Genomic DNA, 14,817 nt, shown 5'->3' with positions numbered 1-14,817 from the left:
CACCAAACCCAGACTCCTCCATCAGACGCCAGATAGAGAAGTGTGATCCGTCACTGCACAGGACGCGTTTCCTCCAGAGTCCAGTAGTGGCGGCTTTATACCATTCCATCCGACGCTCAGCATTGTGCTTGGTGATGTAAGCTCGGCCATGAAGCTCACAGCGGGGAAGCAGAGTTTGTGCTGATGTTAATACCAGGAGGTCTGGACTCTGAAGTTATGGAGTCAGCAGAGCGGTGGTGAAGTTTCTGCCCTCTGCTCCTCAGCATTCCCCAAACCCCTCCTCCCCACTCTGTAACGTTACGGGGTCTCCACTTCGGGGTTGAGTTGCTGCGGTTCCTTCAACTTCTCAATAATATCACTCACAGGTGGTGGGGGAAGATTTATGATGAAGAAATGTCATGAGCGGACTTGTTACCCCGGTGGCTCCTATTACAGGACCGCGCTGGTATCAGTGAGCTCTGCACGTTAGTAAAGGCAGACGGCATGGTGGGGAGGTCGCAGGTTATACATGGAGGGCAAAGGGACTGAAGGAAAGACCTGACTTCACCAGTGAAGAGGTGTGTCCAGTATTCGTGTCCATATAGTGTACATAGTCCTGGAAGCGATAAATATGGCTAGAATTTCTAATCTGACTAAATCAGAAAAGTTTGAACAGTTTGGTTACGATTGCAAAAGCAATTTCATAAAGTAAACTCCAGACTTGATCGATTTTTATTTGATGAAAAACGAACCAATATTCTTCCCAATACACATAGTAAATTCACCAAAATGTGGTCCCCCTGGATCGCATATGCCCATCCACACCTCGCAACTTTGGTATTATAGGGCTACACCCCACACCACCTCTTCTCCCAAGTTTCCCTTCTTCGCTTTATTTTCCATCTTTCTTATCTTCTGTTCTTTCTATAGTATCTTCTTTCTCACTGCTCATTATGGGCTATTTTATTCTATATTGTTAAAGTAACATATGATGGCATGTTGTCGCTTTCATTGTACCTCGATGCAAAGCCATTCACTCCATTGTTACTATTCAACTCTTTCTTTGTGATATGTTTTTTCCACTTACAAAATCAATAAAAATTATTTTAAAGAAGCGTTTGGCGAAAAAATCTGAACAGAAGGTATAGAAATTTTTTTTTTCTTCAGGCAAAAAAAAAAAAAAAAAAAAAAATAGATTTTATGCCCATATTATCTTATAGTCAAACTCCACCACCACAAGGTTCAAAGCGGCTCATGGTGACTTATTGTTCTCAACAGGACAGATACACAAACACGTTACTTTTACGATCAATGTTGAGCAAAAATGTGAAAACATATCTTTTTTATGTCTTAAAAGCAAAAAATATTAATTGCTTCAGTTTTCAGACTTGACACTGGATAATATACAGTAGGCTTATATTTTCTGTTCTGTTCCATAGCCCAATTTGTAGCTTTGCCTTATAGACATGGACATGATCAGCAGAGTCATCTCATCATTTTTTTTGAAGGTGGGTGAGTCAATTACACTCTTTACTTTAAAGAGAATACTATTCCACATTGTCCTGTAGATTGTTTTGATCTATGAAGTTTTCTGTCCATTAAGTCCAATTAATTGCTGCTGTCAGAAAGCACACAAACACTTACTAATGGTCAAGCAGTGGAAAAATCACCTACGGCCACCTTACAAGCACAGCTAGGGTCTAGTTGCATTTTCTACAAGTCCAGGGTCACATTTAAAGCACAAGCAGGATTAGTAAATAATTAGGGATGGAACCAATTAATGTATTAGTCAATTCCAGTACTAATTTAGACAAACCCAAGTAACGACTCTTAGGCGTCTTTTTCCTTTTCTTATCTGCAGTTACACCACCTAGGACTCCCAAGATTCTTCATGATATTTTTTTCTACCTTCAAATTTAACTTTTTTCTTTCTATTTTTCAAAAAAAAAATGTTCTTACCTTTCCTTTTGCTCTGATCTTGCGCTTTGGAGTGTCATCTTCCAGGTCTTCACCCTCTAGTTCGTGTGGGATATCACCCACCTGTGTCTTCTGGAAACATGGGAACCAAACTTAAAATTTCCCTCCCCTAAAATTCACTGTACATGTCCATAGATGGAGAAAGATTGGTGTTGGACAAGTGGATGGAAAAAGAACCAAGATTGAGGACAGTTTAGATGCCAAACACTTGAAGAAAACCATACTTCTGTCTGGAATTAGAACATCCATATTTCTACAGGTCATTATTTTACATTGGTGTGAACATATAGATGATGGTTATTGGGAATGATGGAAAAGAGAAAGAAGACACCTAGTCAATAGTGATGAAGAATGGATGGATAGATGGGCATTAAACAACAGATGGCAATATATACGATGGCTTTATGAAACGATGGCTATGATGACAGAAGACCTAAACGACAAATATCCGGCATGCTGACCTCACCTGACAGTCACTAATTATCTCCTCCTCTTTGAGTTCCAACTTTTTGTCAACTGTCTCCGCACATAGTAAGGCTTCTAAAACTGGTCCCTCGGGTAAACTGCTTTCCTTTTTCATAGGAACCTCATAGTCTAAGACAGAAATAAGACGTGATTGAGCACCAAAGTTGATTGCGTCTGTTTAGAAGCATAGCTGAAAAGAAATTTATACTCACGGTAATCTGGAGCTGGGACGAGTAGACAACTGTGTATCTCACAAGTAAGAAGCTTAATCTAGTTTAGGTAACAAACGCCCAGGACTATTTCAATCTTATTGAGTTGGGGAAGGATACTGAAAAATCTGGAGAAAACCCATGCAAACTTTGGGAGAACGTACAGAATCCAAGCATATTTTGATCTGTTTGAATATTAAATTCAGGTCCATCGTGCTCGCATATTGATTCATAGATTATAGAACTGGTATGAATCTGTATTAATTTCACAACCAAGTATGGAACTAAATATTTATAAAAAAAAAAGTCAAATTAGTAATGGACATCTAGAAAAGTTTCACCAAGGACATCTAAAAAAGTTTCCCCAGGCACAAGTGATTTATGAATCTAACAACTAGAGATAGGCATACTTTCCAAAAATCCCAATTTTGTCCCAGCAAACCTCTAAATTGGAGCTCAAAAGGTATGAGCAAATGGTGCCCAAAAGTGAGCGTTCTTGAGCAGTTTGGGGCATTCTCAGGAACTGTAGTACAAGTATAAGGAACTGTAGTATAAGTACAAGTTGCCGGACTGTATGCGTGAGGCACTTTATTGTTTATGGCTGGTTAAAAGTAAAGGTCCACATTTTAAAATCCGGTCATATTTTTGGGCACAAAATTCTGTGCCGATTAATTTCTTAATTTATCTTTAGAGTAAAAGCTTCATTTTTCTAACATGGAGCTCAAAATCCCCAGCAAAAGGATAGAGTTAAACCCTAACCACTTACTTACAAAGTGGAGAGAGGGGGTCAAACTCTACAAATTTCTGTATATGAGTGACCTGCAACAAAATTTGCGACTATTTTATGCCATAAAAGTGTCTTGACGAATCCCTCACTGTTTTTACATAGAACTTGATAACACAGCTGTAGGAAGTTAGCTTCTTCTAGTGGTGGATGTAATATTGCATACATAAGGTCTGCAGATTTATTAGCGTTTTCTCTGTAAAAACAGTAAGGTTTTTAGTAAGCTACTAAGCCCCCAATACTAGAGCAGGAGGCAAATATATCAAAAAACTCTAAAACTCTTTATATATTAAAGGGGTTGTCCGGTGAAAACAAGCTATCATCTATCCATGGGATAGGTGATAACACGTTGATTGGTGGGGGTCCGCTCAGACCCGCACTGATCGGCAAAACAGGGCACTTTTATCACCATTAGAATGGAGCGTCTGTGCACATACTCGACCACCGCTACATTCATTTCCTATGGGGCTGCTGAGTGCTGCGCTGAGCTTTTTCTAGGAGCCCCATTGAGAATAGATGGAGCTTCGTTTGGGTGTTCAACCTGCCATTTTGTATGGGGATAAAAGTTCCCCATTAGTTATAAAAGTTAACTGATCTGCTGCTTAGTTCAGGTCCCAGCGGCCAGACCCCCATCCATCAGCATGCTATCACTTACAGTGGGGAAAACAAGTATTTGATACATTACCGATTTTGCAAGTTTTCCCACCTACAAAGAATGGAGAGGTCTGTAATTTTTATTGTAGGCTGTGAGAGACAGAATCTAAAAATAAAATCCACAAAATCACATTGTATGATTTTTACATAATTCATTTGCATTTTATTGCATGAAATAAGCTTTTGATACAATTGAAAAACAGAGCCTAATATTTGGTCCAAAAACCTTTGTTTGCAATTACAGAGGTCAGACGTTTCCTGTAGTTCTTGACCAGGTTTGCACACACTACAGTAGGGATTTTGGCCCACTCCTCCATACAGGTCTTCTCCAGATCTTTCAGGTTTCGGGGCTGTCACTAGACAACATTGAGTTTCAGCTCCCTCCAAAGATTTTCTATTGGGCTCAGGTCTGCAAACTGGCTAGGCAACTCCAGGACCTTGAAATGCTTCTTGCAGAGCCACTCCTTAGTTGCCTTGGCTGTGTGTCTCTGGTCATTGTCATGCTGGAAGACCCAGCCACGACCCATCTTCAATGCTCTTACTGAGGGAAGGAGGCTGTTGGCCAAAATCTTGCAATACATGACCCCATCCATCCTCCCTTCAATACGGTACAGTCATCCTGTCCCCATTACAGAAGAGCACCCCCAAAGTATGATGTTTCCCCCACCATGCTTCACGGTTGGGCTGGCGTTCTTGGGGTTGTACTTATCCTTCTTCCTCCAAATACGGCGAGTGGAGTTGATACCAAAAAGTTCTATCTTAGTCTCATCTGACCACATGACCTTCTCCCATGCCTCCTCTGGATCATCCAAATGGTCATTGGCGAACTTCAAATGGCCCTGGACATGTGCTGGTGTCGGCAGGGGGACCTTGCGTGCCCTGCAGGATTTTAATCCATGACGGCGTAGTGTGTTACTAATGGTAAGAGACTGTGGTTCCAGTTCTCTTCAGGTTATTGACCAGGTCCTCCCATGTAGATCTGGGCTGATTCCTTACTTTTCTCAGAATCATCCTTACCCCAAGAGGCGTGATCTTGCATAAAGCCCCAGACCAAGGAAGATTGACAGTCATCTTGTGTTTCTTCCATTTTATATTAATTGTGCCAACAGTTGTTGCCTTCTCACTAAGCTGCTTGCCCATTGTCCTGTAGCCCATCCCAGCCAAGTGCAGGTCTACAATTTTGCCCCTGGTGTCCTTAGACAGCTGTTCGGTTTTGGCCATGGTGGAGAGGTTGGAGTGTGATTGATTGAGTGTGTGGACAGGTGTCTTTTATACAAGTAATGAGTTCAAACAGGTGCAATTAATACAGGTAATGAGTGCAGAGTACGAGGGCTTCTTAAAGAAAAACTAACAGGTCTGTGAGAGCCAGAATTCTAGCTGGTTGGTAGGTGATCAAATACTTATTTCATGCAATAAAATGCAAAGTAATTATTTAAAAATCATGCAATGCGAATTTCTGTTTTTCTTTTTAGATTCTGTCTCTCACAGGTGAAGTGTACCGACGATAAACATTACAGACCTCTCCATTCTTTGTAGGTGGGAAAACTTGCAAAATAGTCAGTTCATCAAATACTTATTTTTCTCACGGTATCTTAGGGATAGGTGATAACTTGTTTTTACTGGACAATCACTTTAAGCTCCAACTATTATAAGTGTATATTAGGAATCATCAATATTATCACTGAGTAATATTTCTGTTCTCTGTATTATTAATATTCTTCCTATAAGAAGTCCGATTTTTTTTTATTTTATTTTTTTAAGGGAATGACAAGTTAATTATAAATACATTTTACAACTTTTTTTTTTTTTTTTTAACTCTCCAATACAAGTACTTAATATTGCAAATTTCTTCAAACCTCCAGATCAGGTTACCTTGAAGCCATTATTTTGGCAGCCTTGGAATATAATATAAATAAAAAATAAAAATATATAAAACTATTAACTTTTTGTTGTAATTATTTTCTAAAATTAATCTTGAATTCTGATTACTATTAAAAATTGTTATTCTTTGTTTTTATTTTCAATAAATTCATATAAAAAAAAAAAATAAAAAAAAAAATTCTACAACCAAAAATGAGATGTCCATCAAATGGGAAATGGGAAAGGAGAAGGGCGAAAAACGGATTGTACATGTATACCTCTTATGTGTGTCTTGGTACAATACAGGAAGGTCTCCCTCCCTCGGTATTATACACAGTAAGCTTGGAGATCCATTAACTGTCATTAGCACAGTTAAAGCCATAAAAAGACACTTCTGTACTGCAATTAGCCATAAAAAGCCAATCAGGGTGTAGGCGGCAAATAATCAGTGTAGGAGGAGGGAGTGCGGGGCTCTTTCTGAGGCTGGCATGGGATCTGCAGTTTTTAGCAACAGCAGCTGACCCAAGACACAGCAGAAGGAATTTAGCTTTTCTTTCGTGATGTTATTCGGGGTTCTTGGTTTGACCTTGGGATTTTTTTTCTACTCCTATGCGAATTTCAGCATTCGTAAAATCTTGAACGTGACCTTGAAGTCCCACGCTAGTGAAAATCCTTTGATTTTTTATTATTCCGATGCATTAAATTCAAAATGAAATAAAATAGGCAACACTGCACAATCTTAATTAAAAATATTATTAAATATATTGTTCTGTGTCCACAGCTCCTATATTAGCCTATATGTTTCCATGGTAACAGACTACAAACAAACCTTGTGTGGTCTGATTCCACAGTCATACTCTCTTTCATCTGCCACCTACTTTTTAATAATACACATCAGTAGGTTCCAGAAGATAGAGGAGAGATCGATGTTTGCAGTTTGTTGTCGGAGTCATCTTCCTATTCGACAAATACAAATCTCAATTTCTCAATTTATTTTAATAGCCGGCGAATGTAAAAGCGATTATATGGATCAATAAAATCTAAAGGGGTTTTCCCATGAACAAAAGTTCATTTTAATCGATAGATCTTGGAATAATAATAATTTCCACAATTGGATGTGTTTAAATAAAATGTTCCTGTGCTGAGATAATCTTAAAAATGTGACCCTTGGGAAAACCCCTTTAAATTGGGTGGAGAAATTAATGCGTCTGTACTCCTAGCTGATATTTCTGTTCGGAAATACACTCCTGAGATGGAATTGAGATGGAATGTATCTCCTTCGTATTTAGATCATTTGAACTAGTCATGGCTTAGATAAAGAGGACATCATCAGGTCAAAAGTGTCCAGTTTTTGTTCTTTTTTTCTTCCCAATGCTCCCTTGAGTATTGTGTTTTTGGTTTTAAAATTTGCCATACAGTCCCAGAGATATGGGCCTTTATTTAATGTTTTTTACAAGGGGGTGTAGCTCACAGGATCCTCGGGGGTGTGTCTTTAGGCTGCTCTGTATAACCTGTGAGCCACACCCCCTTGGTAAGACAATAAAATTAGCATTAAATAAAAAGGCCTAAATCTCTGTAACTGTATGACTGATTTCAATAAAAAAAAAACGACAAAAAAAAACACCAGGGGAGCAGCAGAAATAAAATAAGAGCAAAAACTGGACACTTTTAACCTAGTGACTGGTCCTCTTTAAGCACTTTCTCCATGACCATACCTATAACCAATTTCCAATGTATTGACGTATCACCTAGATTACTTCCCAACTTTGTAGCTTTTCATGGGACCGTCCTTTGGCTTAGACCATAATGACGCAGGTCTTATGCAAAAGTGCTCCAAAATAGGTGTTTTTGTGAGGATATTTGGCCGTCACAGGTAGCCTAGCGGTGGGGCTTAAACAGTCCCGTAAATGGGAATTCCAATGTTGGGAGACAATAGTTCTCTTGGTTCATAGTTTTGTCAAGTACCCTAATTCTATGTATTACCTGGAAATGAATCCTTATGAACTAGTAACACAAGTTTGGACCAAGTATCAGATCTAGAATTAATGTATGACCTCAAAGCCCTCCTTGGCCAAAAATGAGATTTTAGCTTTGACATAGGCCCAATCAGATGGCTCATGGACCACAGTCTGGCCTAGATTATAATTTGTTATATTTCCAAATAAAACAGTTTTTGCCAGTACTGTAGTATACAGATCCAAAAATATGACAGGCATATTGAACTAAGGTATAAGACAATCTCATACACGTGTATATATATATATATATATATATATATATATATACACACACACATATATCAGTATGTATATATATATAAATATTACTATTTATATATAGTTAAATTTTTATCTATATTTTTCTCCATTTTCCGTAGTTCTAAAAAAAAAATTATTCTGATCAGTAGAACTGCTTTTTTTTTTTATGAGAAGTGAAATTGCATTTTCTTTCCAGACAAGTATACAAAAAAAAAGAGCATTAATACGTCTGGTCATGTGGTTTGATAGTTTCCATGGCAACTGCTTTTTTCATTTACCGAATAGCTGAATTAAAAAAAAAAAAACTGAAGAAAAATGTGAGAGGGAAAAAAAAAAAACGGGGGAAGGGAAGAAGAGAAAGGGAGGAGGGAAGAGGAAGAGTGAGGAAGGGAAGAAATAGAGGGAGCAATAGAGAGGGGGAGACGGGATATAAAGAAAACAGTAAAGGAAAAAATAAAAAGGAGGAATATAAGGGAGGAAATGGATAATGAGCGATGGAGGGCGAGGGGGTGGAGGAGTAAGGGTGGTGAGGAAAAGGGGGGTGGGAAAATAAATTAGGCAAAGTAACGTCTGAGAATATTCTAAGGCGAGAGCAGAGATCATACTGCTGGGAGGACCGCATGGCGGGTTCATTACCAAATATATGGGGTCTAATTTCCTATGGCTGCTCGATTACACCTTATGCTCTTACCTGATTAAATTGTCAGACTGAACTCATCACTAGGAACAGGGCTAGTAATATCTGAATTAGTTATGGCGTAATTAACACCCTAATTTAATAATAGAAATGGCGAATAATAGTAAATACCAATACGCCTATAAAAATAGTAATGACCTGACAAAAAAACGACAAAAATAATCACATAGTATTCCCAGTAGTGCACAAAGGAAATCCTCCAAAGGCCGTCTGTGGATGTGATGTCTAGCAGCCGCTCTAGTAATACCCTGCAGGGAATTTCTAGTTATATTCTAGCAGAGAATCTCTGACATTGCCCTTGTGTCAACCCTAAGACTTAACACTCTAATATCGACTCTATTAAGACTGTGGTGAGAACCTCTTGTACCCTAGGCAATCCACTCTGATAATACAAGCCCAAAAAATCCATAAAGTCTTAACGTGTGCATATGCTCTAGTGATAATTTAAGGGGACCGACCAGCCCAGAAAGTAAAAAAAAATCCAGAATGGTGTAAAACAATAACAAAAAAAATGCATTGATCACCGATGCGGCCAGTGATTGTCTGCAGCAGCAGCAGCCTAACAAACTGCAATTTTGGTGTTTCAACCCCTTTTTTTCTTTTCACCATTTAAATAATTTAAGATTTTGATAGATCGGATTTTGACACATAAGAAGATACCAAATATCTTTATTTTTTATTTTTTTTAACTGGAAAAGGGTGGTTGATTAAATTTTTAATTTTAAAACATTTTTTTAAAGGAGTATTCCCATCTCCTATCCCAATATGTAGTAGGTGTAATAATAATAATAATAATTAATAAATACTATTAGCAAATGCCTCCAATTAGAAACATAGTATAGTTCTTCTGATTCGCTAGGTTGTTTAACCCCTGGTGCAGGGCACTGCAGTAGCTTAGATATCCATATATCATATAGTGACAGTTAGTTGTTAGTGGTCGTAGGTATCCATGGTTACGACCACTAGTCACTATATGAGTCGTTGTAACCATGGATACCTAAGCTACTGCAATTCCCTGCACATGGGATAAACAACATAGCGAATCAGAAAAACTATACTACATTTCTAATTGGAGGTATTTGCTAATATTATTACACCTACTACATATTGGGACACCTTTAACTTTTTATGTAAGGTGTTTCATCGCTTGTCCTATATACTGCAATAAATAAAGAAATTGATAATTTCCTATTAAGCACAAAAGCAGTCTGGGCTTCATAGGAGTGCAAATTTGGTGGCAACGGGGGTCTCCAGTAGGCCCCAGCTGCCATGGCAACCCATCGGCACCATCACAATTTTGTGATTGACAGTCATCTAAACGGTTAAACTGCAGTGATTGACAGCTTGCTCTGGTCGGTGACATACGCTCGGCATACTAAAGTTATATTTATCAAGGGAGACGTATGAAAATGGTCAAAAAGAAAACCTGCCTGTCACCGATGGCAACCAATCACAGAGAAGCTTATATTCTGAATTCTGCTCTGAAAAAATGAGCGCTGCGCTATGATTGGTTGCTATGATTGACAATGACGACAGGTTTTCTTTTAGACTGTTTTTATTCATCTTCCCATTCCTCTGATGAGCTGTAATTTTTATCCAATAAATTAGATTCCTATTAAATGACAGTAAGCAAAGATCTTAAAAAATTGATAAACCAATGATAGAGCAAAATATTTTTGATGAAAACAAAAAATACCCCATTTAATCCCTTCCATTTTTTTTCCCCATTGTACCATATAATGTACTGAAAAGCAAGTAAAAAAAATTCCAGATAGGTAGAATTGAAAAAACAAAACAGCAATGTTGTTTTTTCGACTTTTGTGTTTGCAACATTTACTTGGCAGTAAAAATGACCCGATAACTTTTGTTTTACGGATCAGTACGGTTATGGTGATACCAGTAAGTTATATATGGTCGTTTTTTTGTTTTACTAGATAAAAAAAGTTGGAAAAAAAGTTCAGAGAGCCATAAGTTTTTTTTGTTTTTTTTTCGAGCAACAGCGTTGTTTCCATTCTTATTTTGTTTTTTTGCAGGGTAAGCTGTAGTTTTTGGAGTCCATATGACTTTTTGATCTTTGTTTCCCATTTTTCAGAGGTGATATGTTTAGAAAATAGAGATTCTGACACTTCACAGTTTTTTTTTATGTTTCATCATTAACCGTATAGGAAAAATTATATTTATTTTTATTTTTGTTTGGACGATTCTGCAAGTAGTAATAGGAAATCTTATTTTTTGCTATTTACTCTGGATGCCAGCTGTGTAACGCAGCTGGCACCCGCACTGTATGGAGCTTGCTCAACTTCTTGCACAAAATTAGTGCACACATCCGCCATAAATGTATGACACCAACTTAAAGGGTTATTCTCAACATTGCAAGATATCACCTGTTCACCCGACTGATGGAATCTACACTGATCCTGGTAACGAGGCTCTGAAATGCTGCAACATTACGGAGAGGTGGCCGAATATGCTCGCCACCGCTTCATTCATTGTCCATGGGATGGCTAGAGATAGATGAGCATGATCGGCCACCTCTCTATTTTATTGAGGGATTTCTAAGCCTCGTCCATGGGAATGGTATGGAGGCCCTCGGTTGGGTGGATAGATGATATCTTGCAATATTGGGAATAACCCTTTAAAAGAATATCTAGTAATTAGGGATGAGCGGACACGTGGAAGTTCAGGTTCTGGTACCCGACCCAAACTTTATTCCAAAGTTCGGTTTGGGTACCAGAACTGTACTTGAACCAGAACCGAAAACATTGCAACGGACTTCCGGGGAAAGTCCATGTCCGGTGTTTAGCACCAGACAGTAACTGTCCGGTACGAACGCCGAACTTTAAAGTTGGGGTCCGCTCATCCCTACTAGTAATCAATTATTGTGAATTCTAGCAAAAGTTTTCAGAGTCACTAGTAATATTCTGCACACAATTTCTAGTATTGTCACCTATGCACACCACCGTATTATGACCGTATTACATTGTGCAAAGACTTCTACAGGGTTCTAAAATACCTTTTTATACTATCGATTTCATATATAGACCTTTTTCTGTATGAATCGGGCTAGAAGAAAATTATATCCTGCTTCATTAAATGTCATAATACTGGGGTATTTTTCACCAAGTTTCATGGCTAGGGTATAAATACTTTTATGCCCAAAAATGACAAAAGTATTCTCGGAGTGATACCTTTATTGGCTAACCAGAAAATATATATATATATGCAAGCTTTCAGAGCACAAAGGCTCCTTCTTCAGGCATATATTACAAATGTAATATTTGTAATAAAGCCTGAAGAAGGAGCCCCTGTGCTTTGAAAGCTTGCATATATATATATTTTCTGGTTAGCCAATAAAGGTATCACCCCAAGAATACTTTTGTCATTTTTGGGCATAAAAGTATTTACATCGATTTTTCTGGCTAACACGGTACCACAATATAACTTTGTATTGTACATCATGGCTAGGGTAGAAATTCTAAGACACTATTCATACTTGCCAAGTGGAAAGGATCAACTGCGAGATGAACACCACCAAGCACTTTGATATTGCATTTTGTTATATTTTTTTGCCAAATTGGAGCTTTGTGCCGCTGTAATTTACCCCACTGTATTGGGTGTCACTGTCTTCTAATCTGGCTTTTGGACCCCATGAAATGCCGGGGTCTGGTTAGGTGACTGGTACCTTTTCTCCATCCAAAGCTAAAAAATGATGCCTCTTCTACAGGAGATTATTGGAACTTATAAGTAAGGAGCAACACATTAAAATTATATATACCCAAGCAAATAAATAACAAAAATAATAGAATAATAGTAAAAGTAGTGAGTTGCAAGGTGGATCAGTAATCCTATCTTTCATGCCTAGATGCTGAAAACAAATCTGACCAGAGTCACGTGTTGTTTTCTGCATGAATACATTCAATGTATTTGGACCAGGGCTATTTGGGTAGATTTCCATACAACAGTAAAGAGTGCGGCAAAAAATCATTTATATATACATGGAGGTTTCCAGCAATGCCTGTAATTAGTTCCTACAGTATTCCAAATTGCAACTAAGAGAAAGTCATAAAAAACAAACCAGAAACCACGTGGAAATAAATCCATATGCAGCACCCTTACTTAACCGGTTGAGTATACTCATGGAGTCTCTTATGGAGATGGAAGAAAAGCTGGGTTCCCTTGACTGCATAAAAAAATTGTTCGATTTTCATCCACAAAAAATGGACGATTTTCATGTGTATAGTGGTCAGTATGCAATCCGTATGGCATCAGATTGGCAAGTTATCTGTTAAAAAAAAAAAATGGATGCTGTACGGATGTTCTGTATGGGATCCGTTTTTTTTTCTGTGCCCCCTTAGACTTGAAAAGACAAGTCTCATCCGACATACAGAAGAAACTAGTGCACGCTGTGATTTATTGTTTTTTTTTTTATACACAAATTCAGTCCCCGAAAAACAAAAAAAAAGGTCATCTGAAGAAGACAAAGGGCTAACATTGGTCCTAGTGCTGTCCGTGTTCTGTCTGTTATTTCACGGACAGCACTTGGAACAAAAATACGGTCATGTAAAGCTACCCTAAGGCTACGTTCATATGTAGCATTTTTGCAGCATTTTTTTTCTGTTGCTGTTTTTCGGCAACCAGCAAAAACTATGACATTTCAGAAATCTCATGCACACGCTTGACTGAATTTTACAACGACAGTGTTTTATAAATCTGCAGCGTGGCAATTCTTTCAGTGTTTTTGCAACTTTTTTTACTCATAGAAATCAATGAGAAAGCGCAAAAAAGCATAGAAAACAGGATTTGATGTGTTTTTGGTGAATAAAACTAACTTTATTAAACATATATTGTAGGAAAATCATAATCCGCACCCAAAAACGCAAGAAAACCTTTTTTACTGCCAAGAGAGCAGGTGTTGACTGCAAGAAAAAAAATGCTGCAAAAGCACTGTGTGTGAACATAGCCCAAAGGTGATTGTTCAATCATAAAATATTTTAAAACGCACATGATTGAAAATAATTTGGATGCATTTGCAACGGTTTCCGGATTTCTTCTTCATACAAGTCATCCTATGATTCGGAACAATTTACGCCAAAAATGTGCGGCTTAGTGTTGAGGATTAGGAATTAAACTTTTAAACTTGGGACTAATGTAAGAGCATCGATGCTGTGTGCGGGGTTGTAAATCGCGAGGACACCATATAAATACCAGATAATAATGAAGTAATCGGTCCAACAATCTCCCACTGATATAAAAGAATTCAAACTTGCAGCTGTTTGTGGAATTGGATAAAAGGGTTTAAATAAATCATAAATTGAGAAGTGGGTCAGTTACAAAATAATATATCCGATTCCCAAAAAAAATACATATCCTACCACAGTGTTCACCTCATATCTGCCCTCGGTGTTAAAAGGATTTGCACTCTGAGAGACCTGCAAGGCATTGAACTACTCTAGAATTAAGGCTTATACACAGGCGCCAGTCAACTCATTGAAGACTTTAAAATAAGTAAAACTGTACTAAAAAAAAGAATATAAGAAAAAAAAAGTGTTTGGGTTCCCTGCAGTGCCCCCACAGGGCAAGTGAAGCATTACAAAGTGACCATTAGAATCAATGGACAGTTTTTATAATGCACAGACATGCCATTGGATAAGGGTCCTGAAATGAGGACTCTCCTAGATTTAACTCAAAAGCACATAAAAATGCATTATAAAAAGGGTTTAATGTACCAGACAATATTGTCAAAAGTCCAGTATTGTATTAATAAGACAAACGTGAGACTCAAAACTTTGTGAAATTTAATCTGTACATTTTTCTGTGCTCATGATTCCTTATAGACAACAGCTGTACCCTACACATTGCTAACAAACCATCCCAGGCTTTATTGCCTGTCCTCTCATTCACTCTAAAATTGGCGGCCTCCCAGTTGGCACTGTT

The 14,817-nt window shown here is 37.9% G+C and overlaps 1 protein-coding gene across 4 annotated transcripts in view; it reads right to left on the bottom strand.

Annotated features, from left to right (window-relative positions):
- DPF1 (double PHD fingers 1) overlaps positions 1-14,817 on the bottom strand; it is an 81,947-nt gene that overhangs the window by 19,519 nt on the left and 47,611 nt on the right. For 3 of the 4 annotated variants that reach the window (XM_073641457.1, XM_073641461.1, XM_073641459.1), the window contains exons 4-5: positions 2,423-2,550; positions 1,939-2,028 (exon numbers count right to left, since the gene is read on the bottom strand). In XM_073641457.1, coding sequence (XP_073497558.1) covers positions 1,939-2,028; positions 2,423-2,550 — 218 coding nt within the window. The remainder of the gene's footprint in view (positions 1-1,938; positions 2,029-2,422; positions 2,551-14,817) is intronic. The other variant, XM_073641458.1, reaches the window with a different exon arrangement.

The sequence above is a fragment of the Phyllobates terribilis genome, unplaced genomic scaffold (genome assembly GCF_046119375.1).
Source record: "Phyllobates terribilis strain yellow unplaced genomic scaffold, ASM4611937v1 Scaffold_7__3_contigs__length_470593459, whole genome shotgun sequence".
NCBI classification, from domain to species: Eukaryota; Metazoa; Chordata; class Amphibia; order Anura; family Dendrobatidae; genus Phyllobates; species Phyllobates terribilis.
The sequence above is the reverse complement of the archived record's forward strand: the minus strand, read 5'-3'. Positions and strand labels throughout refer to the sequence as shown.